Consider the following 27,404-nt stretch of genomic DNA (forward strand, 5'->3'; position numbering starts at 1 on the left):
ATGCAGCTGGTCAATGTGCTCTCCACAGTGCAGCTGTAGAAGCTGCAGAGGATCTTGGCCGACATACCAAATTGCCTCAGCCTGCTAAGGAAATACAGCCGATGTTCACCTTCAAATCAAAAGGTTTGCCTTTCTACTGAAACCAACATGGTTCATAGGGTGACACTTTCACTTTGAAGGTGAAATTCACTTGTCTGGTTTCAGCTTGGTGGTAAGCTAGTGAGTGGTGTTCAGTGTCCAGGTGAGGTCCTCACTGATGTGGATTCCCAGATATCAAAAGCTGCTCACCCTTTCCACTTCACGCTCCCGGATAAACAGCGGCTGGTGAGGCCTCCTCTTCTTCCTCGTGTCCACTATCATCTCCTTTGTCTTATCAGTGTGGAGGTTAAGGTTGTTGTCCTCACACCATGACCCCAGACCGGCCACCTCTCTCTTGTAGGCCACCTTGTCCCGTCCCGTGATGCGCCCGATCACTGCAGTGTCATCCGCAAACTTCAGTATGATGTTATCTTTGTTGGAGGCGACACAGTCGTGGGTGAACAGGGTACAGAGGTTGGGGCTGAGGAGGCAACCCTGTTGGACACCAATGTTTGTGGTAACGCTGGCTGAAGTCTTGTTGCCAGCCAAGAAAGTCTAAAAATTCTTTCCACACTATGCAGGAACTGAGTCCCTGTTGTCATGAGAAGAAGGGTTGGGGCCTAAACGCAAATCTCTCAGACAGACTAGCTGAGAAAGAGGAAAACAAACCCAAGAAAGGATTTAAAATAAAGTCTTAAGGCTTCAGCAACGGTCGGCAGAGGTTTTATGTAAGACACCAACACGTCTGAAAGGACTCACTAGCTTACCACCAAGCTGAAACCAGACAAGTAGAATGTTCACCTTTAAAGTGAAAGTTTCACCCTATGAACCATGTTGGTTTCAGTAGAAAGGCAAACCTTTTGATTTGAAGGTGAACATTCTCAGTTTTCAGTTTGTGGCACACTTTTCACTCTTTCTCTACTGATTAAGAAACTAGTTGGCAAGTGTTTGCAACCAAGTCAGCGTCTACTGTGCACACTAAGAGCAACTGTTTCTGCTTGTGACCATAGGTAGGTTAAAGTGCAGCACCATATACTTCCTGGCAATCATGAGGTCACTGGCAGACTGTAAATTTGGATCTCTGTGCTTTAGAAAATGAGGTCCCAGTGACTGCCAGCAACTACATACAGGATTCCAAAACACTGAAACATGTCTTTAGGGCTTTGTAACTGGGGCCAAAGAATCAACAGGGAGCACAGGGTGAACAGGACACTCCAACATACCGAGTGCCAATCACAGGAGGTTTTGGAAGGGAAATGTGGAACATAATCAGAGTAACTAAAATCAGACAAAAAGCCCACAATAAACAAGACATGAGTGTCAATAACTAACAAAATAACCACACAAATATGCTTATAAAGTGATAAAAAGTCATAGTGAGAAGAAATGTGATCCCCTAATAATCCTCTGATAATTGTGATAATTTTGTCATTCTTTTTCTAATCCTTTATGTGTAGAGTGCTACTTAAAAAAAGTAAAAGTAAAAGAGGAAGTCCAAAAAAAGTTTAACTTAAAAAAAAACAAAAACAAATTTAATCACTCAGATGGTCTAAAATTGAAAGTGATTCACATAAAAATAGCTGTTTCCTGTGGCACATGACGGAAACCCACATCCGTACGTGATTCTCGCCCAGAGATCATATTCAGCGAGTGTGTATTTTTTCTGTTTTTCTAACAGTCACTGTATAAAGGCCTGCATGTGTTGCGTTTAGGCAGGGGTGTCAAACATAAGGCCCGGGGGCAGGAATCAGCCTAGTAAAGACACCAATCTGTGCCACTGGATAGCTTCAGAAAATGTGAAGGCGTACACAGATTTAAAATGTCAAAACATTTTTACTAATTTAACAGCTTTATCCATATCAGTAACATTACATTCAGTGGTCGAATGTTTGTGGATGCTGGAGGCATTTCCGCTCTTTGTTCTGATCATTGCTGAGGTCATTACTCAAAACTTAAAAAGTAATGCATTACATTACTTAATTACACGCAGGAGAAAGATGTTCTTTATGCTACTCGATAAGTTGCTTTCATGTTACTGTGTAAAATTATCTGAGAGTGTAAGAACCAAGAAGCAGGATCGATATGCAGGCAGACTAAGGATTCTGGGGAATTGGACTACTGGGAACCAGTTCTCTACAAGAACCGGTTCTCGATTCCCATCTCTTTTCATACCGCATACCAAGTAATTAACTAAAACAGAAACAATTAAAAGACAGATTTATTTTTTTTTATTAAAAAACAAACACATAGAAAGCACACATTTAACATGTAGTTTTACTGTTTGGGTTGCTTAATGTCAAAAATGGGCTGTATGTGGCCCACGATGTAAAATGAGTTTTACATCCCTGCATTTGGAGGACATTTGTCACATTTTTCCAATAGGGGTAATTCACAAGTACAATAAATATGGGGATTCAGCCAGTAGATAACTGACTTATCAACTTTTACTTAGCTATTATTAATATCTGGTTTTCTTCCACACTATGAATATCTCCTGTCTTCCTCTCCACACCCCAACGTGACAGATGTCTGCCACTCTTTTAGCCTGGTTCTGCTGGAGGTTTCTTCCTGTTAAAAGGGAGTTTTTCCTTCCTACTGCTGCCAAAGCACTTGTTTATAGGGAGTTGTCTGATCGTTGGGGTTGTCTCTGTATTAATTTAGGGTCTTTACCTTCCAATATAAAGCACTTTTTCTCTTTTTGCTTGCCTGCCATTAACTCTGCTCCCTTAGCTGAACAATAACGGAAAGTTAAACTTAATATTTCCCTGACACACATATGCAATGTGGAGCAAAGCCTCACAAAGTAAAAGAACAGATAAATTTAGAATAAAAACAAAGACACAAGACAAGCACCACAAAACCCTCAAACAAAATCTCTAGACCCTGGAATCTAGTAAGGTTTGTTTCAACATCAAGACTGTTTCTCTTAGTTTAGAAAAATAAAGTTCATATATACACTACAAGTCAAAAGTTTGGACACACCTTCTCATTTAATGGTTTTTCTTTTTTCTTTTTTTCCCTTTTTTCACTGAAGGCACACTGAAGCAGCATGGCTACCACAGCATCCTGCAGCGATATGACATTTCATCTAGTTTGTGTTTAGCTGGACGATCATTTATTTTTCAACATGACAGTGATCCCAAACATACCTCCAGGCTGTGTGAGGGCTATTTGACCAAGAAGGAGAGTCAGTGCTGCGTCAGATGGCCTGGTCTCCACAGTCACATGACCTAAACCCAGTTGAGATGGTTTGGGATGAGATGTGAGAATGAAGGCAAAATAGCCAACAAGTGCTCAGCATCTCTGGGAACTCCTTCAAGACTGTTGGAAAAACATTTCAGGTGACGACCTCATGAAGCTCATAGAGAGAATGACAAGTGTGCAAAGCAGTAATCAAAGCAAGGGGTGGCTATTTTAAAGAATCTAAAATACAAAACATGTTTTGAGTTATTTCAAACTTTTTTTTTTACTTGTCCAACCTCTGGTAAAAAATTAATGCACAGCTTAAATGCTCACAAACAACTCAAACCCACAGGAAAAGTTTAAGAAGTGAAATTTAGTTGGGTCACCAAATGTAGGCTCATAAATTTTAACGTATATGCTGAGTTTCAGTTAAGAGTTAAGAGTTGAGTTAAGCTAGATTCCACTGTGATTTCACTCAGTGTGCACAAATGAATACTGTCTGAAAGTAGTTTTGTTCCAAAGACATGAAAGAGTGTACATCAAAATGTGTTTCCTGTAATAACTTTTTTCCTCTTTAAAATAGGCCAGGAACACTGAGTTGGCTACTCGTTCACCACTTTGGGCAGCAGTGGCATTGTGTGGTGAAACTGGGCGGTTTTGTTTTGGGGGGTTTTTTCCACTGTGTTATGAAAAAGTGAATTTAGGTCACTCAGCCACAAACAGTCCTGCCCCTAATGTCTGCACTGTTGCACTGTTGATCAAATAACTCATTTAGGTGCATTGCATTGGAAACATTTTTGCAATCCACCCACCCAACCCTCCATCCATCAGTACATCTTGAAATTTATTCCACTTGGAGCCTAATCCTCTTTTTTTTTTAAATAAACAACCAAAACTAATCGAACAACCTTCTTTGAGAAGTTAATATTAACCAACATCACAGATGTAGGAGAGACAGTGGCCATAATTTTGACTTGACTGAACAAAATCACTCCACGTGAGACGTTCTAATTGCAGAGTAGATTGGGTCGTTGACTGTGTCCTTTCTTTGTCTCCTACTTGTCTCAATCTTTTTCTTGAAATTCACAGTTGCATACTGCACAACAGCACAGTCTTCATTCTGTGGGAAATACAAAAGCCATATGATAGAATTTGTCCATATACAGTGCAATGCAAAAGTCTTCATCCACCCCTCATTTTTTATATTTTACTAGGAAAATGTGAAATGTGTGGAAATACAGTTTAAAAGACAACGGCAGGCTTTGCACAGTTCCAACAAGTTTGAACATTTTTGTATGGACACTCTAACCCTGTTCAACACAGCCTTAACTCTTAATCTTTTTTTGTAATTTATTTAGTAGTCTTCAGGAATAGTTCTCCAGAACTGAAGAACACAAAGCTCTTCTTTGAACGTTGGCTGGTTTTTATTCTGTTCTCTGTCAGGATGATCGGGGCTCTGGGGCCAGTTCATGACTGATAGTGTTCTACTGTTTCTTTTTCTATACATATAGGCTTTTACTGGACTAGCAGCATGTTTGGGATCATTATTATTAAAAATGAAATGGATCTCAATCTACCTCTTTATTCAATCAATTTTGACATAATGCGCAACATCATTGGCTAAATGCAGCCCCAAACCATGACAGAATCTCCTCTGTGGTTGATAGATGGCTGTAGACATTCACTGTCATGTTTCTATCCTGACCTCCTCCATACATACTAACGATGATGTGAACTGACATTTTCTCATTTTGATTTTTCACTCCATAAAACCTGCTGCCAGTGGTATACTTCAGGTTTTTCTCATCTGATGGATTAACTGAAAGACCGGATGCATCTCTCAGGAGCTGTGTCAGGTCTTTGCTGGTGATTTTCTTATTTCTTAAGAACACGATTCTCATTTCCTACTCATGCATGCAAATATTTATAGACACGCTGTATTGAGATATACCAAGTATTTGGCTCACAGATCCTTTTGTCTTGTTGGTGCAAAGTTGCTATTTTATTTCTGTCACGCTGTGCTATCTTTGGCATATTTGGAAGCTTCAGCTAAAGAAATAGGAAGAAATTATGTGCTGTGCCTAAAGATACAATTTAATATTAGTTCATTGTCAGTTTTGGGGAGTAACGGAAATACAAGATATGAGTAACTATTCCGTTACAGTTACCGTTTAAAAAGGTGGTATTCAGAATGCAGTTACTTTGTTGAAATAAATAGATTATACGGAGGTCTTTTCCTGTTTCATATGTTAGGCTATGCTCTCTCTATTTTTGGTAATTCCACGTCGGTGGAAACCAAAACAAAACACGCATTAAGTGGCTCTAATGCTTGTGTCTCAGTCTCGCGGCCCATGTCAACTCTCGCATAATGACGTGAATAAATATTTTTAAAAAATATTATTTAAAAAAATGATTTAATATGAAGGCAATAGGTATAGTGTTACCAGTGGCGTGTCTAGAAAATTTTTGTTGGGGGGGCCAGGTAGGGGCACAGATTTGGAGAAGGGTGGCAGATTTAATTGGCAGATAATGTTTTAAAAAAAAATTCTACCAACCATTAACCATAATTCAATAATCCTATAAACCTAATAACCAAATGCACTTTTAACTCTTATTAGAATGAGATTTTAACCACTACGGTGCAAAGTTTTTAGATACTGCGTTGATAAAGTACAAGAGATACAATCAGTGCTTTGTCAGTGTTTACTCAGCATTCAAGGACATCAATATTTGCATAGTATTTTTACTGACATATACTGCACATATGTTTTGGGCAAAAACATTTTTGAATATTAAAATACGAACATTTGTAGCAAACAATTGACAAATTAGCCATTCCAATGCAAAACTTTCTCTGCCTGTTAAAAAAAGAAGATAATCTTCTCACAAACTGGTGTTTGATTTTGAAACAGGAAAAAAGTGGAGAAACAACTGAAAAGACTAATATTTGAATAAAACCTGAAAGCAAGTAAATACTTTCTATGCTGCCTTATGGTAAACTTTGGTAATATTGATAAAGAACAACACTGGCTGATGATGAAATACATTCAGCTGGCATGGTGACACTGCCAGTATAACCTGCAGGGCTGGACTGGGACAGAAAATCGGGCATTATGACTACAGACCGACCCACCAGGTATTAAAGCCATAAAGCCTTTGAATGAAAACAAACCCTGTTGTGACAGTGATGTACAGTCTTTTTGGTATATGTATGATTTCTATACATTTTACGCCAGATAAAAACTTTGGTTGTAAGATTTAGATAATTATTTAATAAAAGCTAGATATTTTAAATGAGAATAGGAAAGAAAAGTATTTCTTTGTGCCCCCTTTCCCTGTTAATGCCCTACCTGGCCCCCTGGCAAAACTTTGCTAGACCCGCCCCTGCACAGTTACCAGCTGTCAGCTACATAAAAAAGGATCCTGGTGGGTGGTCTTCACGTTTCCCTCTCACCAGATATCCAAACCGACATCATGACCAGCAGCTTTACAGCTGTGGCTCCAGCAAACATCAGCTGATACTAGAAATTAATATTAAATAAATTCTAACAACAGCCGATCAAGCTTAAACGTGCTGCTGTTGTTTAGCGCGACATCTGCTGGTTTCGTCTTTCTGGCGCAAAGTGGGCGATAAACAAACAAGAGAGAAAAGCCGATCAGCTGATCATCGATCAGTTTCATGATTGAAGTAGCAACAGGAGAGGGAGGATGAGAGAAGAGGCAGCTGTGCAGCGTAAAGACAGAATAAATCCAGCTTTGTGTCTTTTTCCATTCTAGCTGAAGTTCGGGACAAACTGCGTCTCTTCTCAGCTCAATACGAAACGTGTAATATTTTCTCTGATTGAGGGACCATTCCATTTTTTTAAGGAGCCGTTGGCAACTCTACTAACTAACCTTATGAATAAAATAAAGTTCACTATCAGTAACATCATAGCAACCGAACAGCTGTATAAAAACTCCAAGCTGGCTAGAACGCAGTATGAGTTATTGCAACTGACAGTAAAAAGTCAGCACAACGAAAATAAACTCCACCTAAACTTAGTTCATATCTGACCCAGATAGACTGCAGGTCATAACTTCTTACCTGAAGTTCAGTTCACCTGACACTCGGACTGGCGGCTGCCTCGGGGCTCTCCTCCTGCCTCCCCTTCCCTCATCCACCTGCTGCCTCTGTGGAAGCCCCGCCATAGCCACCACCAAACAACGGAGTTATTTCTACACATCGACCTGCATCTGGCCAATCCACCACCTCTCGTTGTTCATGCCGTTACAAAAATAAATAAAAAATAAGTCAAATAAGCCCGATGGCCAGTCCAGCTATGTTAACCTGCAACCAAATCTGCAGCTCCATACAGCAATGTTACGACTTAGATTACATCTTATAACTCATAACTCTTATGTTAGCTCCCCTCTGTAGCATACTGTCTGAAATATTCCACGGCTGCAATAATTCTTTAAGTGTTATTTTTTCCTTGGTATTCTAATTTCGCCGAAGTTTACTAAACTCAACAAACTTAATATTACTTACCGGGACATTTGTTCTGTCCTCATTTTCTTTCACCGAAAAATTGTTTCCTGCAGTGACGTCTTTCGTGCTTGGCTCTCCTACCTTTGCTAACGTGATGCACATAGCGCAGAAGCCGATGCTGCATTCACTTACACTCGGATATCTGAGCGTCACCGTGAAAACATAATCGGACATTTGATATTTGATTGAATTTTATTGTTTTGCCTTTGGGGTGGCACCTGGGGTGGCCAGTCTGGTTGGGGGGGTGGCCTGTGCCCCCCCAGGCCACCCCGCTGGACACGCCATTGAGTGTTACAGGCACAGCCCTAAACAGTGTAGCCTCATGGGCAGTGTAGTCCGTGCTGCTGGGAGAATGGACTGCTATACCCGTTATGTGTCTGTGAGCGAGGGAGGGAGAAAAAGGAAAACTACGAGCTGTCACCAACCAGAAAAGTGAGATGGAAGTGTGTAAATATAATGATAACCACTGCAGCCAAAAAGAGTGCCTGACGAGCCCAGTTGTAAGTAAGCTATTAAGACTCGACTGTACACTGTGTTTGTGTTTTCCTCCGAAACAACAAATTCCGTTGGTGCAGCCTTTCAACACCACTCTCTGTCTCAAACTTGACCCAGACAACAAAGTAAAGCTAGTTTTCGGTTACGAGCCCGACACGAAACCCGACATATTAGCTAGAGGTCCCTTTACTACGGTTCGGAGCCGCAGACCTGTTTTATATACGCGCGGAATAGTTTCTATCCGGGATCGCTGCAAAAAGTTCAGCCTCATCTAATACCCACCCTACTGTCAGTGGCGGTCCTAGCCTGTTTGGCGCCCTAGGCGAACACTCCCTCTGGCGCCCCTCCCCACACACACACATAAAACCATAAAACCATACCGAACTTCACCAGAGAAATATACACACACATATGAAGAGAGAGAGAGTATGCATAGTATGCAAACGGCTACCAAACAGCCATCATAATTCGTCATACAATGAGAACAGGAGAAATCAACAATTGACAATGACTAATTAATATTAAAATATGTAACATAATGTATTGTTTGGAGTTTAGTCTGTTACTGTTACCGTTTTTACCATTTCGTTTTGGAGCAACTGTAACCCACATTATTTCCTTAAGGATTTATAAAGTATTCTGACTCTGATTGTTTCAGGATGACCTGCCATTATCCAATGACACATCTGCTTACCTGTATCCTTTGCTCGTTTCTCCTCCTCTTCTTTTCTCTTTTTCCTAAACTGAGCACCTGATGGCTTTGAACTTTTCTTGTCCACCTTCCATTGGTTTTAATTTTGCACTCCAGTATGAACACCCATCCCCCAACTCGAGGATCACCACAACATAACCTAACAGGCCTACACCTTAGTTCACAGATTTGCTTTGTCTAAGGTGTATTTCTGGGATTTCACACCCAGGATTCAAATAATGAATACATAATGGTCTTGGAATTACATCATTATGAATGAAATGTGCTCTATTTGGAAGCAGCCGGCCCCCCTCCCCTTTCCACAGGTTGTGTGTGAGACTTTAAATCATCAAACTGTAAATTATAAATTGTTATTGATCCCTTTACCCCTAGTTTATTGTTTGTTTACTTGCACTGCTGTAACTGGAGCCTCGTCGTCTCGTCTCTCTAATTACTGGACTGTATGTAGCAGAGATGACAATAAAGTTTACTTTGACTTCAGCAGCAAGCAGGCGCCCCGAGGGCTCTCGCACTCACTTTACGTGTATAGAATTTCGAAAAAACATCGATGCAAATAAGTCTGCATCAGGATGTCTGGTGTTTTCGTGTTTGTTGGTTTGTTTTTATTTTGTTTTAATTTGGTTATTGGTTATTAGATGCTGCTCCAACCAGCCAGAGAATCCCCCGCCGCCCCGCCCTCTCCTCCCTGTGGAGCAAGCAGCAGGCGCACCTCGCAAACGGAGGGCGCCCTTACTCCCAGCAAATGGGCGGTAGAAAACCGATCGGTGCCTATGCCATTCCCAATATGCGCTGGCATGACGTCGGGGCAGCATGAATACGAGTAATTTTTTTTTATTTGTTTTGTTTTTTTGGGGTTGTTTTGCCGATGCCCATGATGTTGCCCCCCACCATGATGCCGCCCCAGGCAACCGCCCATGTCGCCCGTATCAAAAACCGCTACTGCCTACTGTTACTCATTTTACATTAAGATTTCAAAATCTAGTTGTTATTGGTATGGCGAGTATTCTTCAGTAATAGTAATAAATCACACAACAATAGGACATTCATGTAGTTGTAAAAAGCATGATAATATATTAAGTAATCCAAAGTATTCAGAATACGTTACTCTCATTGAGTAACGTAACGGAATACGTTACAAAATACATTTTGGGGCATGTATTCTGTATTCTGTAGTGGAATACATTTTAAAAGAGACCTTCCCAGCACTGTTCATTGTTAAGTTGCGTGTTATGTGTTGATACAGCACTGGTTCATCCCTTGATAATTATTCCCCACAGTGATCAGGCACTGGACTGAAAATGACTGAAAAAGCCATTCAAGTCCAAAGAAAAACTCTTGAGAAAGCCTGAAGAACTATTGCTCAAGACCATTTAACAAATGACCACAAAGTCTAGCTGCTTTGAAAATGTAATGTGAAAATGTAAGAAATCAGAGGTGTTTCAAGACTTACTGTACTGTGCTTTTTCTCATTTACTAACCTCACAGTTCGCAGTGTATTCTGAAGTATTAGGCTGTTGAAGTGACCCTTATGAAAGAAATAGAAAGGAAAGAGAAATTTAACTGCTGACATGTTTTATAGTCATCAGAGTGCTTTTATGATAGGCAATAGTTACCTTTAGAAGGACACTTTTTTCTCTGGACTATTTTGCAGAGGGTACCACAGAAGATTACATTGAAAATAACTGAGACAACCAGAGCTGCAACCACAGTCTTAACCAAGACGGGGACAGCTTTGTCCTGTTTCACTGCAAAGACATAGAAAGCAACGTAGAGTAAGCAAAAGAGGAAAATAAGAGGGTGAAAGAAACTATAATAGGTTTCAGTTTTAACACATATGTTCCTCACCTACGACATCCAGCCTCGTGCCTTTCCCAACAAGCACCTCGCTGCATGAAGCCACAGCACAGTAGTACGTCCCGACATCAGACCGGCTCACGTTCTTCTTTGTGAAGCTGTAAACGCATCTCTGTGCAGAGCACCTGGACTCAGACCTCTTCGCACACTGGCTGCTGCTATTTGTGTGGCTGTACATGATTCCCAAGTGAGAATCTACTGTATCCTTTTTGAACCAGTAAACGTTGTCTTCTTCGGCACTGGATCCTTTGAGCAGCGTGCAGTTCAGTGTCACCGAGTCTCCTTGTTGCACAGAGTTTGATTCTGGCTGCTTTAGGAAAGTCCTGTGACTGGGCTCTGAAAAAGTGTTAAAACACATGTTAAAATAGGAAGTGCAAGAAAAAAAAGCAGATTTGTTTTTATATTGTTAATATTCCCAAATCTTAAAAACTTTCCACATTACCTCTCAGGACCAAAAACGTTCCGTCGTCAAATTTAGTGACTGAGATGCTGGTCTGTCCACAGTAGTACATGGCCGAGTCAGAATCCTGAACATTAAAAATGTTCAGATGATAGAAATCTTCTCCACTATCAACTGAAATGCGTTGATTGTTTTTAAACCCGGGGTGGAAGCTGTTGGAGTTGAGTAAATGTTTGTAGAAAGAGGATATGACTCGAGGTGACTCTCCTATGACTTGCTTGTACCAGGAGAGATATTTGGCCCTGGAGGCAAAGGAGCAATGAAAAGTCACATTATCTCCAAGGTTAGCGTAGAGGAGCGCACCATCTGGAACACAAATCAAGATTAGTTAGAGACTCCACAAACACAAGATAGAGAGATTTAAGGCAATTGCAACTCATTTACAGCATAAATGAATAAAAAGTGAGTGTGAAGGACTTACAGGCTCTAAAGAGAGGAACCAGGAGCACGTAAAACCTGAGCATCCTTTACTCTCACTTCACTGTTCAACCTCTTCCAGCACTCGTGCAGTTTGAACAAAGGAGCCACAGAGAGAAGTTACAACCTCAGCAGAAAAGGTGTAGACGTAACAGAGGTGTGGGTGTCAGTGCTCATCCACAGAAGGAAGTCAAAAACTCTGAGCTGACCTTTTTCTTAATGAGAAATAAAAGTACATGCATATATCCATATGCGTTGTGTACATACTTAATTCACACATCCTGAATCCAAACTGCACTTTTATCAGCTTCTCCATCAAACACCTGCTTCTGCTTGAACTGCGTTGCTGTCTTTATGGTGTAGATGGTTTTTCACAGCTATAGAAGCACACAAAGCCCACTGCAGTGACGTTTGTGTGCTTTGACTTTGCATCCCCGTGTGATGCATTTGATGCTTCTTCTTCCTTTGATGACTGCTCTGCATTTGACCTGAAGAGGGCAGCAAAGAACTGTATTATCCTCACTGCTGATGTTTCCCCCCCCACACACATGATCTAAGATTTCTTGATAAGTCACTTTGTTTGTATTCTGGTTCTCAAACTTTTAAGTGGTTCACAAAGTGAAACAGTGATTCAAAGCAAAAAATATCTAACTCTCAAGATTAGTTAGAGGTTGAGAGAAAGTGCACAACGTTTCAAACATTCCTAAATGCATTTTATTTGCATTTTACAGATGTGGAATATCAGCATTATATTTGTTTTCATTTCTAAGTCCCCCTGAGATGTAAGTCATCTAATTTTTAGTGTTTTAAAGCAGCGGTCCCCAACCCCCAGAAAAAAAAAAGGTTGGAAGCTGCTGTTTTAAAGAACGAAAAAGGATTATTAATTATTATTGCATATTTTATTTATGTTGATGACTGACTCAGATTACCTATTTTAAAGAAAACTGTATTTATTATAGTGAGTGACAATAAGGGAGCAATGTAACAGACTGATATTACACCCACACACAGCAGTAGTAAAACTGTTGCTGTCAGAGCACAGATCCTAAACAAAAAGAGGTCAGAGCAGGTCTGGAGCTTTGGGGGGGATTCCACTGGTCTTTTTCCTTGGTTGCACAGATCAGACAAGAGGAAGCAGTCTGCTTTCAAAAAGAGGAAGGTGAGCATGCATTTGCATTGGGGCATTAGATATGTACATGTAAATGTATGTGGAGATAAGCGCAGATGTGCTATTTTGGGTAAATGTCAGGTCATCAAGTGTGTTATACTGACAGATAATGCAAACATAGTAAACAAAGCAGTTTTCTCTGATCAGAGAGCTTTCTTGGGTGTTTTATGATTTGACAGATGAATCTTGGTTGATGTCATATGCTAGTATTTTATATTTTAAGATTTAGCGCTGTTCAGAACTACTTCAGTAAATGTGTTGCTCAGTTGGGTGTGGTCAGGGTGGTATGGCTATAAGCTAGGCTTACTGGTTCCCTCAGCTGGTGTCTCATCTAAGTACTAACCAGATCTGACACTGCTTAGCTGGAAAGATCACATGAAACCAGACGAGTCAGACTGTCAATCAGTCCATGTAAGTGGTGTGAAGAATCTGTCTGTCTGATCAGTTGTAAACTCTTATCTGATTCAGATTTGGTGTATTGCAGAAGACCTCAATAAATGCAGTCTCAGGTTGTTTGTTGCATGAGCAGCTATGGTATTTTGTCTAAAGTCACATCTGTGGGTGACTATGCCCGGTCCACTCCCCGGGTGGGGAGGATTGCACAAACACACACATAGAGTAGTTTGGCTATCTTTGTGAGGACACTGATGAATTTAAAAGCCTCTTTCTAATAATTAATCCTTAACCCAGCCTGATCATCACAGAAGGCTTCAATCATTCACTCATGTTCTTTGGATAAGTGGTTCTGGAGAAGACTGCAACCCCACACCCTGTTACTGTTTAAAATGCAGTGAGTGTGTGCTTGTAGCTGTCATCGTTTCCCACAGTAACCTAATAACTGCTATGTTTACTCAACACCTCTAAATTATAGTCTCTCGCAAACAGGAAGCATACCAATCATTTGAATACAGAGATGAAGCTGTAAAGTCTTAAATGAATTCAAATCTATTTATTTTGTCTTTTGAACAAGCTCCAGAGAAACTTGTGTGACAAATGACTAACCTCAGAAAAGGTTTGCCAAGATGTTATTTGCTGAAGCAAGCATGCAGAGGAAAGTACAACAACAGCTCTAGAGATTCACACTTCACTGCAGAGTGAGGGAAAACAATCGTAGTTGTAAATGACTTGTCAGCGACGTGCAGTCAACTATTTTTTTTCTGTCTTGTCACTGTATAATTTTCACGTCAAGAAACGTAGACCATGCCCTGTGCTCTCTCCTTATCACCCACCAAATATAGAAAGACAAAAAGCAGAAGTTATAACTCAGCACTTCATTCGTCACCATATTAAAAACATGTTTGCTTTGTAATTGAGAAAACTCCCTGTGATAAAGTCTGTAATTAGGAAATTTGTATTATGTTCCTGATCAGTTATCATGCATAGGTTTGATAAAATTGAGCAACTTTAAGGGGCTTTCTTGGAGGGACGACATTATCATTGGCCAGCAGGTGTCAGTGTAGACCCAGTGCACTTATAGAGGAGGGCTGGATTCACGCTTTGAGGTACTTTGTACTTGGTGACAGTGGGGCAAACGAACTCCCTTCTGTCAAAGGCCTCGTCTGGTTAAGGAGAGAGCAGAAGGTGAGCAGTAAGAAAAACAGCACACAGTAATAACGAGAGGTTGGTTGCACAAGTGAGATGTTCAAGTCCAGAGCTAGAGAGAGAGACAGAGAGAAGGCACTGAGGACAAAACACAATATATGGGTGAGAGAAACGATCCAAATTTAACAGCATGCATGAGACTCGGTGTTAACCAAACAGGATGTTTACCAGAACTGGCTGAAATGCTCTCATTTTCTCCAATGTTTTCATCCCCAAGATCTGAGTCTACGATTAACACGGGCTCATCAAAACTGGACAAAAAATGTCACTCGGTCTGATGAGTCTCATGTTCTGCTGAAACATTTGGTTGGTAGGGTGAGAATTTGTGATAAATGACATGAAAGCATGGATCCATCCTGCCTTGTATTGAAACTCAAGCGGATCGTGGTGTAACGGCGTGGGGGATATTTGCGTGGCACGTTCTGTGTCCCTTAGTACCAACTGAGCACCGTTTAAACACCACGGTCTACCTGAGTACTGTTGTTGCTCATGTCCGTTCCTTCATGACTACAGTGTACCATCTTCTGATGGCTACAATAATGCACCAGGCCAAAAAGCTTGAATCGTCTCAAACTGGTTTCTTGAACATGACAGTGACTGTACTCAAATTGAGTCACCAGATTTCAGTCTAATAGAGCACCTCTGAATAGTGGTGTAACGCGAGATTTGAATCACAGATAGGCAGTCGACGATTCTGCACAAATTGTGTGATGTTATCTTCTCAACTCTGCGCTAACAAAATGTACTTGATATAGTGGCCAGTTGGTATTTATATATTTTAAAACAGTGACCAGTGACTTTTTGAACATTTTAGCAGATAAAAATACGTGAGATTACAGGATATATATCACACAGGAAATGCATTAAAAGCAGATTCTGTGTGATATCGTGTCAGTTATTTGAGTCTTCAACAGCTGTAATGTCTGCAAAAATGAAAGCAATGCTGTGTGAATGCTTGTAGATGTCAGTGATAGCGTCTGGCCTTTTTCCTGTAACTCAAATGATACTGTGGTAGTCTATACTGACTTTATATACTGGCAGTGTATCAATCTAAAAATGACTATCTTCATTTAGTTACAGACTGGTGACTTTATGTGTCTGAACAGCTTGGGCCTCTTTAGAAACTGGTGTCTGGTTTGACACTTGGCTATAGTCTACTTCAATCTTGTGAAGACTTTAGGTTGATTCTGAGGTTTGTGACTTCCTACTTCACAGTACTTATACATCCATGAGGCTAGTGCTGTCTAGTGTCATCTAGTAACACAGCACGACAGAGACCACATCAGACCTGCTGCAGACAAAACAGAAACAAAACGAACCGGTAAGAATTTTGTTGTTGCATTTTGTGAATCCATTGTCCAGTTTCACTTTCAAAGAGCAGGTTTTGATGACTCAGATCCATATTCACTGGAATCATGAAATGTACTGGAAATGGGTAATATCTTGCCAGTTTAATATGAGCATGAATGATGTGGCTTGTAATATATCTTTCAGATAAAGACTTACTTTAATAAAAGCTGCAAAACTACTTTTGATAGAATTTTTAGAAGATTTTGGCACAGTTTCCATCAGCAGCAACACAGTAACCAAATAAATCAATGAATGACAAAATATATATATTCCAAATTGTTCATGCCAGTCCTCCTTCCTAATTTAGTGCTTTTAGGTGTTATAGCTGTCTTTGTTGTGATGTAATAATGTTAGCCGTTGAGTTAATTAATGTCATATTTAATTCATTGTATATGTGTGTGCTACATCATTAGGTCATGTTACACATCTGCAGTTGAAGTTGTGTATAGAGGATGTGGGGAACAAGAGCAATAAGTGTGAAAGACAAAGAGATGCAGAGATACTGCCAACAAAATTATTCAGCTTTCAGCTATCAAGCTGCTTTCAAATAATGCTGTTTTGTTCTGCAGTGTCACTCTAAATATGCATGCTGGAGGTGCAGAATAAAAGCGTTGTTCTTCTTCTTCTTCTTCTTCTTCTTCTTCTTCTTTTTTTTTTGGGGGGGGGGGGGGGGGGGGCAGTAGTGTTGATGACCACTAACTGTGAAAACTCACACAGGCAGGCTGACCAGAATGACAAACAAAAGAAAGAGAAGAAAAGAATAGAAAAGGCAGCAATAAGAGCAGCCAGTTTGGCAAAGACAAACAGAAACGCTGTTGACAGAACCATAATTAACATGACTATTTACATCACTGTTTACAAGTTTATACCAATGTGGTTTCTTAAAATAGGACTTTATGGCAAGCCTGGAAGTTTCCCACACAAATGTACATGTGTGTGTAGTGTATCTGTATGCAACTGCTGACATTTCTTCTTTTCTTGTTTTTATGATATTATTGTAGAGTATCTACCTTAAAATGTAAAGTGCTTTGAGGTGACTGGTGTTGAATTAAACTCACTTGAATTGAAATGGATTGAATTATAGTTTATATCACCAGATGCCCTGGTTACAAGTGTTTGGCCTAATTCATACTTTAAATCCAGAGTTTTTGTGCAGCTATTTTCCTGCCCTCATAAGTTGAGCCCTTTTTTTCTCCACGTTGACATATGCACTGTTGCGTCTTGTGAGTTTACATAAATGTATGACGACTGCCGCAGTGTGTAACAGTCTTCTGTATGAGTGAGAGTAGCTGTGCCCTGTAAACTCTAATGATGTGGATTCTGCTTTTTTAGCCTGTAATTTCACTCTTTTGCGACTGAGTGTGTTTATCTCTTTTTCCCTCCTTTCATCACTGTGTTCTCCAGTCAGACAGGCTTTATCGCAGGTGGGTATCAAATGTAATAGTGCATTATAGACCAAATATGGTGCGTGTGAACTGTTGTCTGTTTTATCTTCTGGACTCTGATAGGGACTAAATGCCTTCATTGTTTTTGTTTGTCCCTGTTGTTGTACCTCGTTCCCTACTAGTCTCCACTTGCCCATTACTATGGGCAGAAACTCCTCTTGGTCCTTTGTCAGAGCATCTGTGATTCTCCCCTAATGTACTCTCAGTTTTCCCCGGATTTCTCTGATTCCTGATGCCTGGATTACGAAGCTAACTTCAGGATAAACACTGGGTTTGCTGAACTACAGAAGTGATTCACTTCTTAAAGGAACATATCACCATGGTAACTTGTGCCGTGAAGCAGATTAGATATCAACAGGTATGAAATCAATACTTCAGAAAATAGCGTCGCCATTCCTGGTTCTTTACTTTTTTTTGTTTGTTTGCTTTCTGTGGTCAGTGAAAGAACTTTACAGCAGTGTTATTATTCTAAACATTATTCTCTGCAGACACTGCAGTTTAATTTTTACTCTCAAACCCTTAAACTGCACCGAGTTTGCAGCTCAGAGAAGAACAGGGAGCAGCTGATGTTTCAAAGTTTAGTTTAAAAACGCCACATTTTTTTGTTCAGCATTATTAAAGTGCATTACTGATTCTCTGCTGGGTCAACGCGTTTCATAGGTGCAAGTTGTTAAAGCGAACGTACTAAAACCACTGACTGAAGCGCAAACTATGCATCACATTCTTACAGGAATTACACACATTCAGTTGGTGATGCAGAAAGTGTGCAAATGTTGCACGCTTGATTCTAATCTGCTGATAGGTCTCTTTTACACTACTGGAACTGCAAAAACTAGAACATAGAGCACACTCTTAGACTACCTGTTCAGTCAGGGGAATAACTTCACTTGATCTGCAGACAGACTGCAGCAGCTCCTTGACCATGGTGCATGGGCATAAGCTTTAATGCATAAGTTTATAGTTTTTTTTTCCTTAGAAAAGTTCAATTTTTTGTCTTCTTCTTTTATGTTGATAACCATTTTATCAGCATCTGATAGAGTCTCTCGAGTAGGTGACGCTCATAGAGAGTCGTGTGACCAGTGAACCGGTCAGATGATACCCAAACCATGCCTACTTCCTGTGAACATGCAGGGGAAAACCCTGGTTTAATTTAGCAAGTTTGTAACCAGCTTCGTATGACTGCTAATCCTGACTGTCAGCGGTCTGACGGACAGATGGCCTGAGTATGCTCAACTCGCGTTGTAGTGCAGGGCCCTGCAGTTCGAGCTTACTCTCTTCACCTTCACCTTAAGCTGAAAGCGCCCATGTAAACACAGGCACAGTTACAACCCCTTAGATTGCAGCCTTGTGTACACTTTTTTGTTGTTGTTGTTTTGTTTTGTTTTGTTAAAAACACTGTCTGTGATTGACACAGGAAACTGACTTAAGGGTGTAACAGCTGTTGAAAAAACTAAACGAGGAACAAGGTAGGCCTACTTTAGAAAGTTTAACTTGTTTGGTGTCATACTATCAGAAACGAATATTCTGAGACACAACAACCTGTAGTCTCCTAATTACCCACTGTGGAGAAGCTGACAGCAATCTATGTTGACATATATTCCACTTCTTTTTTTTTTTTTTTGCTGGGGAGGGGGGGGGGGGGGGGGTGATTGTGAAATTATTTCAATTGCCCTTCATTCTGTCTATTGAACCATTTACTCACTATTAGGCCAACCATAAGCCAAATCATACTGCTAAGCCTAGATCAGGGATGTCAAACATAAGGCCCAGGGGCCAGAATCGGCACAGCAGAGAGACCCAATCTAGCCCGCTGGACAGCTTTGGAAAATATGGTGGAAGGCATACAGTTTTAGCATTTTAAATGAATGTATTATTTATTTATAGCTTTTCAGCTTATTAAACTCCCCAAAGCCAGTTACACTACACTAAAGTAGTTAAGTATGTCAAGGCTGCGGCAGCAGTCGTGTGATGTGTGGGAAAGTGGACTCAAATGCAGGCACTTACTAAGATGCAAGTGAGGTTTATTGTAAATAACAGAACACAAGGCAGGGATGGCAAAAACAAAACTAAAGAAAACCTGAACTGGGAAAAACTATTGCATTTTTTAAATCTTATATTAACATATGCCAGGGATTAAATGTGTAGTTAAATGTCCTTACACTGAAATTATTCCAAAGGTTCTTCAGTTATCTGCGTGCTGGGCGGAGACAAACAAACAAACAAACAACAAATGCAACTCAGTCCTACAGCAAAGTGTGAAATAGGCACTCCTGTCCACTGTGTTCACCATGCTTTTCTCCTTCCTAGTGTAAAATGGGCACACATGTAGAAGCTGCATCACCAGCAGGAGGAGACTTTTAAAGCCGCGAAGTCACTAGTGAGAGGCAAACGTGAAATGGACACAGTGGACCGGCGTGTCTATTACATGATACTGGGTTGAAAAACGTGTCTTTTTCTTTCGGCACATTTGTGCTACAATCAACTGACTGTAGTTCATATGCATGGAGAGGGACAATGGTGGAGGTGTATACAACTTCTGAGAAGTGGAGATAAGAATACTCCAATGGCCCAAAACAACAAGGTAAATTGGTCAAGTGCAAAGTTTAGGACAGAAGTAAGTACAAATGATTAACATGACATCAACTCTTTGCAAGCATCTCCACAAGCATGCTAACACAATGTGAAGAACCCAGACTGATGTTAAACCTGAGTGTGCAGTCAGTCTCGCAGCCAAGGTTTCTTCCTGTGTGGTTTTACAGTATAATCACTGTGGCAATCACTTTGAAGTCTCTTTGAACCAGTTTTCAGTGTTGTCCACTTCGTGTTAATAATTAAACACTAAAAGAATGATGACTTCTACTCACGTGTGGCAAAAGATTTATACTGTTAACTGGTAATTGGCAGCGGAGTTTAAGTAATAATTTAGTTTCTCTGTGGGGGTACTCAAGTACTGTTCAGCATTACAGCATTAAGAAATGTAACAAGTAACAAACCCAATATTGACCAGTTTCTGGGCAATGTCTTTGTAAGCCACTTGAAATGTACAGTACCTATGGAATCATCCCTAACTCCCTAACTGTGTGCACATAACAGAAAACGTATTAAAGAACTCATTTTCCTTCACAAAAGTATAGAATTTTTTCCCATTTCAAATAACTACTTCAGCAACTATCAAATATAACACAGTTTGAGAGGCATAAAATGGTATTTTTGCACCAACAATGTGATTCCTAATGAGTCATTAGTCAAAAAATGGCATATCTCAGGATGGTGTGCAGTGTGTCCTTAAAGAAAACTGGGCCAAATTGATAAGTGAACGACAAAAGCAGTGGCAGACCAAGATAAAAATGATCTGCAGCAGATGAAAAGTATCTCCAAGTCATGATCAGAAAATGGTCTCAGCGGTTGTGTATTTTGGCATATATCAGCTCCATCCTGAAGAATGCTTTTTTTCACAAGTACTGGACTGAAAAGAAGTGACAACATGTCCTATAAAGTGATAAATCCAAATTTGAAATCATCATCAGCACACAGCAGCTTGCCCAACCTCAGCATTACCGAAGCAGTTTGAAATTATAACAGACAATGGAATAAAAACCAATCAACATCCAAAGAAAAGCTTTGATTGTCCCCCAGGAACCCTGGAGAACTGTTGAAGTTGAAGACTACTCAAAGAAATGACAAGAAAGCTTACCTAAGAGAGTTCAGACTGTGAAAAATAAGGATACCAAATAAAATAAATGTACCAGATCTGTATTTCCAATTTTACTAGAAAACAAGAAAGAAATAAGGGGTGGTTCAACACTTTCATACAGTGGCTGTAGCTCAGGAGGTAGAGCAGGTTGTCTACTGATCGGAAAGTGGGTGGTTGGTGGCTCACCCTAGTTTGCATGCAAAATATCCTTGTGGCAGGATATCTCTGATGCATCCATCGGAGTGTGAATGGTAGTTAGAAAGCACTTCAAAGCATAGAATGTGTGTGAATCTGGCATGTTGAATATAGCGTAGAAATATACGAATCACTCCATTTACTGTAGCTATACTAAATAGACCAGTAGCCATATACTATTACTGAACAAGAACAGACAAATCAGATTTGTGCTGAGCCATTCCTCGTAAAGTAACCACATTTAAACAATAACAACAAAATGTTTTCTTAAAAAAAAAAAAAAATTAGATATGACTTTTCTCTTTCATAACAGATTCCACTAACTGAACTGTTTGATTTTACATGTTATCATCTCTTTCTCTTTCAGCTGTGAAGCACGTCATCTGAACTGCAACCACCCGACACGACGACAAGAAATCTTTCATCCAAGATGACTGAAAATAGCAACCATAATGTATCCAGCCACCCTGTAGGGTCCCATTCTTTGAATGTTTTTACCATTACCCTCCATGGCATTTTCTCTACAATTGGCATCGTGGAAAACCTCCTCATCGTTGCAGTGGTGGGCTTCCATGTCCGTCGCTCCATCATTAGCATCTGGATCCTGAACCTCGCAGTCTCTGACCTTCTAGCCACTTCTTCACTGCCCTTCTTCACCCTGTACATGGCCCGGGGCAAAACCTGGACACTGGGGACAACTTTCTGCCGCATCCATTCCTCCATCTTTTTTCTCAACATGTTCGTCAGTGGCTTCCTACTGGCGGCCATTTCTCTGGACCGCTGCTTGGTGGTGCTGAAACCTGTCTGGGCCCAAAACCACAGAAACATCCAACTAGTTAAGAAGATATGTGGGGTAATCTGGGCCATGGCTCTGATCTGCACTATCCCCTTCTTCCTGTTTCGTGACGTCATCCCTGTAGAACATGGCCGGAATCTCTGTTACTATGATTATGCACGATTCCTGCCTGAACCAAAGAATCAGACAAATAATAAACCTATAATTAAACAACGGAAAGAAGGACTGGCAATAATGAAGCTGTTTTTTGCCTTCTTAATCCCTTTGGTCATCATCATAGTGAGCTATGCTGTTGTACACTCCATAATAGCAAACAGATGTAACCGTCGCCCTTTCCGTTTTGTTCGGCTTGTAGTGTCTGTGGTGGTGAGCTTTGTACTCTGCTGGGCACCCTACCACATATTCATCGTCATGGAAGTGATGGCTCCAAACTCTCAGTCTGTTCAGGATTTTATAAGACAGGCCCTCCCAGTTGCAGCGACGATTGGCTTCCTCAACAGCGTCCTCAATCCTGTTCTGTATGTGTTCAGCTGCCCTGACCTGTGCAATAAGATCCGACATTCTCTCGGTGCAGTGATGGAGTCTGTTCTGGCTGAGGATCTTGCAGAGTTCGCCCGGCGCCGCAGCACAGCTCAGAGCTCTATCGGCAACTCTGAGATAATGACGAGAAAGAAGCATTCCCTTGCAACTCATGAAGAAAGTATGAGTACTTCAGTTTAGAAGTAAAACATACCATCTCTTCTTTAGTAAGTGCAAAGAAGGTTTTATTTACCTCAACTGCACATAAAAAAGTTCCCTGTTGTCTAACACATATCACTCAGGCAATACTTTTTCACAAGAAGCTTACCTGTTTTGCTATAGCATTGTATTCTCCATCCATCAATCAAGTTATTAGTGCCCCATCTAGGATTAAGAATATGTTTTAGTATAAATGAACATCATCGGGAGTTCATGTTTGGAACATGTGGATAGACTAAAATCCAACCTTAATCCTGACACTGGATGGAGCACTTGTGACCTGATGGATATTATGAGGTTTCTGTTGTTTTCATATGCTTCTTCTTTGTTTTGTTTTGTTTTTTTTTGTTTTGTTTTTTTTGCCTGTCCCGTTTGGCTCTTTTACCATCAGAATTGTTGTCTAAAGGCAAAGAAAGATGCCCAACGGATTTACTTTACCAAATTGACCATCCCAGCCTTGCCGTAATGGTCCATTTGATTCACCTTTTATTGTTTATTGTATTTTCACTTACTGAATACGGGACAGACTTGACTGGGGGAAAGAAGGGGAGAAAGAAAGAGGGAAAGAGAAAAAGCTGAGAAGAGGGACGGGGGAGAAGGGCAAAAAACAAAAACCAACAGAATGGGCAGCAAAAAAAAAAAAGAAAGAAAAGAAAAAAAATGCATATATCAATCACCTGGATCACCTGTTGAGAAAGAAAAAAGAAAACAAGCAGAAGAGAACAAGAGTAATAGAATAAACAACATCACAATGATATATGGGAATATGACAGTAAATACTAAAAATTAAACATTATTGTGCAGCACGTAAGATCAACAGAACACAGTGTGCTTTGAGGTAGGAGCCAAAAAGGGTGTAGTTTGTGGGTGTGATCACCCGTGTGTACACCTGTGAGCATGGACGCGCTTGTTTTTTTGTTTTTTTTGTTTTTTTTAAAAGGTTCCTTCATGTAATGATCTGCTAGAGGGTGTGGGGGGGCCACAGCCCCGTCCTCCAGGGCATGAAGCAGGTATGGAGGAGATCAAAACTCCAGACATCCAGAGGCCCCCAGAACACAAGAGACCAAGGAAGACCAACAGAGGGGCAGCTGCGCCACTGTCCCAGAAAGAGCTGAGGAGAGTCCCAGATGAGGGCTCACTTAGCAGCCGCGGAGCAGAAGCCAGGGGGAGTTGCAGTGACGTGCCCGTGAGCTCCGCCGGCAGCCAGCCGTGCCTGAGTGACCGAGCCCCAGGCCGAGAGGCCGGGGGCACCCCACCTCCGAAGTGGCCCGAGCGAGCCCCAGGCTCCAGGCCCCGATAAGCGGCCGCCAAGGAGTGAGCCGGTGTGTACCTGGACGCCCACCCCCGGACACAAAGAACCACCAACGCACCGATGTCTGAGGGAGTCCGCCACTGGCAGGGTTTCATATGCTTCTTCATGTATTTAGACAATGACAGCAGACATTTGTCTTCAAAATAATTAAATTTTAGAAATGGCCTTTCTTTTTCATAACACAAAGAGCAAAGTTCACTCCATGTCCTTTTACAAACTTTCTTTGCTTCTTAATGGTATCTTTTCAGATTAAAGACATCCAGTAATTGGTCTAATCTGCTGCAGACGTGTAATCTAAAACTTTTGCATATTCTTAGTGAAATTATGTGTGGGGATGATTGTGAAATAAGTATTGCAATGCCAATACAACACTTGTTACAAAATATCCATCCGTCCCTGTTTCAGTAAAAATATCTATCAGTGCTTCCCTGTGCTTGACATAGAGATATTGCATAAAAATAGAGAAAGATAGCTTTATCATTTAATTTTAGCTTTTCAGTACAAAGTCCTAGACTCATTTGTATTCCTTATATTTAGCGAATTATATGTGATGTAATTTCTGTACTAGCAAGAAAAAACAGTTTAGTTAGCATTATTATACAGTCATGTGCAGTATGTCACTAAATTTGCAAAAACTTCCCCATTCTATGTACCTCTCTTGTTTTGAGGGTGTTTGATGAAAATGTCAATTTAGTTTAAAGTAATACACGCTTTTTTGCTTTGTAAATAACCGAGCCTTAGACTTTTTAAGAAATGTGTAATGTGTTTCTCACTAGATGTTATCACCAGCTGTAAGTGCCTACACCAGCGTTCTTTTTTCAGATGCAAAACATTCGGTTTCCTTTTATGATGAAATTGCTCAAGCTGTTTATGAGAAAAAGTGTATTGCACGTTTACTTTAGCGCTCACTCATATGCTGTCAATACCTTTTAGCAGTAAAATGACATTTTAGAAAATGAATAAAAGAAAAGAAAAGCATTCCTGGCACCTTCGTATGACTAGTTGCTTACCGTTATATAACCACAATCTTGTGTTTCCATAGTGATTCACACCTTCTCTATTTTTAAAATTACTGACAGCACACGTGTGATTAAATGCAGTTTTTAATGATCGTAAACTGAGCAGCAGAAAACAATTGCTTCATAAACTCACAGTAGTTATGGATGTGCGCTTTTGACAAATATGAAACTGAATTTCCATATTTCAGCTGAGTTACATGTAAGCTGAAGTCACTGTTTGCGCAAAAATATCTTTTTTCTCTCCTACCTTTAAGCAGTATCTAGATGAGAAACTGTGAATGCCCAAATAATTCTTTAGATGAAAAGGTGGAAACACTGCGAGGCATAAACTCAACATATGTCTTCCCACTGGGTGGTGCAATTGCTTTGATTGTGGTCAAGTCCAAACTATATTGCTAGAAGGTTACTCTGTCTATTTTCACTCACCCTCTTGGTGTCTGGGTGAGCTCTGGTACTAAGAGTCATGCTTTTGCTTGGGTTTTGCCCTCTTCCCAAACAGGGCAGGGACCTTTGCAGCTCTAGCCGAGCATCAGGGCAGAGGAAGATGTAGAAGAGGGGATCCAGCAAAGTGTTCAGACTGGTCAAACCATAGCACAGGCGATAGATGAGGAAAAGTGAATGCTCCAGTTCACATGGATCATCAGTCAGCAGCAAGGATACAAACCTGTATCCACCTACTAGGTGGTAGGGTCCAAAGACAACAATGAAGTTGACAGTAATCACGACCAGAATTCCTACGATTTTGTGCCGTTCATGGGCGGAGAGGGATGGAGATTGCCTGAGTGTCACCCCAATGTGGGCTGAGGTGTAGCTGAGGGAGGAAACAGATTTGGAGATCAGAAACCAGCCTTTAATCTAATATACAAAACGTTCCAAAAGAACAGGGAAATATCCGATTTATCTAGAAAACATTAAATCAGAAACATATGTGCACATGTAGATTTTGGTATTAACTCACCCTAGGATGGCACATGGCAACAAGAAGCCTAGAACCACAGTGGCAATCTTAAATTGAGCATATCGGCGGCTGACGGGGTACTGCTCCAAGCACAGCAGTCTGTCAGAGTTGAACACAGATGGCAGCAGCCCACTCAGACAGAACAGGAAGGTTAGGATCCACACCGCTACACCTGACACTGCTGCTACTCTGACTGTTCGCACCCTGCGGCTGCTGAATGGGTAAACAATAGCCAGGCAGCGGTCTGTAGCTATCAGACACAGGAACATGACACTTGCATAGACGTTCACGTAAAACACGTAGCCAACTAGCTCACAGGTTAGCTGGCCATAGGGCCACTGGTGTGGACCCTGGAGGTAAAGAATCCATAAGGGCAGTGTGAGCAGTTGGAGGAAGTCTGACAGCAGCAGGTTGAGGATGTAGACCAGCTGACAGCCTCCGCCACCTGAGCGCCCCAGGTGGTACAATCCCCAAAGAGACAGCAGGTTGCTGGGGAGACCCAGAGTGAAGATGAGGCCATAAATACAGGTCAGTCCAAATATGTCCGTGTCTAAGGGGAGGTTGCAGGTATCGTTGGACATGTCTCTGAGGGTAAAACACGTCACATGGGAAACTTGAGGTGATCTCAATCAGACGTTGATTCACACTCACAGAACAGTGAGTTAATGTAGGAAAGCCCATCCATTCACTCAAGGCAGAGAGGAAGAAAGGAAGACTCTGTTCTCAGGTGCATTCTTCCTAATCACACGTGTCCACTCTGCAAGATTCATAAAGCCACTCTGCTGTGGAAAAAATCACCCTCATTTTTGAAGCTGTCACTCAACCAGGCTTCAGAGCATCCCAGATCCATTGGTGGAAATGAAAACCTGCAAAACAGATGCCATGAGTTTTTAAGTGCATGAAGACTGAACCCATAAAAAAGCTTAAATCCTTTGTACTCACCCCTCAGAGCTTTGAGACTGACTTTATTCCACAAATAGTGTGCAGCCCAGTCTGCAGCCGGGTGACCTGTGCTCAAGCAATGTTGGGAACACGTTGCCTCGACCCAGCCTTGTCTATTCTGTGATCGTTTCCTCCACAGGAAACCCACTTCTTCAGCTTTAAAGGCAACATCCTGAGGCAGGAGAACGCCTTTCTGTCCCAGAACAAAAACAAACTCCCACTTTTTCTGAGCCTCTGTCTTTCTTGCTTCTACAGCAGCCACAAAGATTAGGCATGGACAGGCACAGTGAGTGCAGGGATCGATGTGTCTGCTGATGGGAATTCCCAAAGAATTCTTTAGATTGTAGCTGGTCTCCAGCTACAATCCATCAATCATGTTAACCCATATGCTGTGATACCTCTAAACATGCTGTTAAACAACACCGAACGAACTATTAGGTATGTCGTGTGGAATTGTA

At 41.0% G+C, this 27,404-nt stretch overlaps 2 protein-coding genes across 4 annotated transcripts in view; one reads left to right on the forward strand and one right to left on the reverse strand.

Annotated features, from left to right (window-relative positions):
* LOC309703298 (prostaglandin D2 receptor 2-like) overlaps window positions 1-23,806 on the forward strand; it is a 32,221-nt gene extending 8,415 nt beyond the window's left edge. Inside the window, exons 2-3 of one of the 3 annotated variants that reach the window (XM_082528075.1) lie at window positions 17,252-17,271; window positions 21,549-23,806. In XM_082528075.1, the coding sequence (XP_082384201.1) occupies window positions 21,612-22,697 (1,086 nt within the window). In that variant the 5' untranslated portion in view covers window positions 17,252-17,271; window positions 21,549-21,611 and the 3' untranslated portion in view covers window positions 22,698-23,806. Of the gene's footprint in view, window positions 1-15,758; window positions 15,819-17,251; window positions 17,272-21,548 lie in introns of those variants that run through there. The other 2 variants (XM_082528076.1, XM_082528074.1) reach the window with 2 other exon arrangements.
* Window positions 23,807-25,112: 1,306 nt separating this feature from the next.
* On the reverse strand, window positions 25,113-27,058 carry LOC309703299 (putative G-protein coupled receptor 132). Its single transcript, XM_082528077.1, has 3 exons — window positions 26,947-27,058; window positions 26,005-26,870; window positions 25,113-25,857 (listed from the first exon to the last, which is right to left on the reverse strand). The coding sequence occupies exons 2-3, from the start codon at window positions 26,583-26,585 to the stop codon at window positions 25,434-25,436; spliced, it is 1,005 nt and encodes a 334-aa protein (XP_082384203.1). The 5' UTR covers window positions 26,586-26,870; window positions 26,947-27,058; the 3' UTR covers window positions 25,113-25,433.
* Between the last annotated feature and the right edge of the window lie 346 nt (window positions 27,059-27,404).

The sequence above is a fragment of the Aulonocara stuartgranti genome, assembly GCF_965226115.1.
Source record: "Aulonocara stuartgranti genome assembly, chromosome: 3".
Taxonomy (NCBI): Eukaryota; Metazoa; Chordata; class Actinopteri; order Cichliformes; family Cichlidae; genus Aulonocara; species Aulonocara stuartgranti.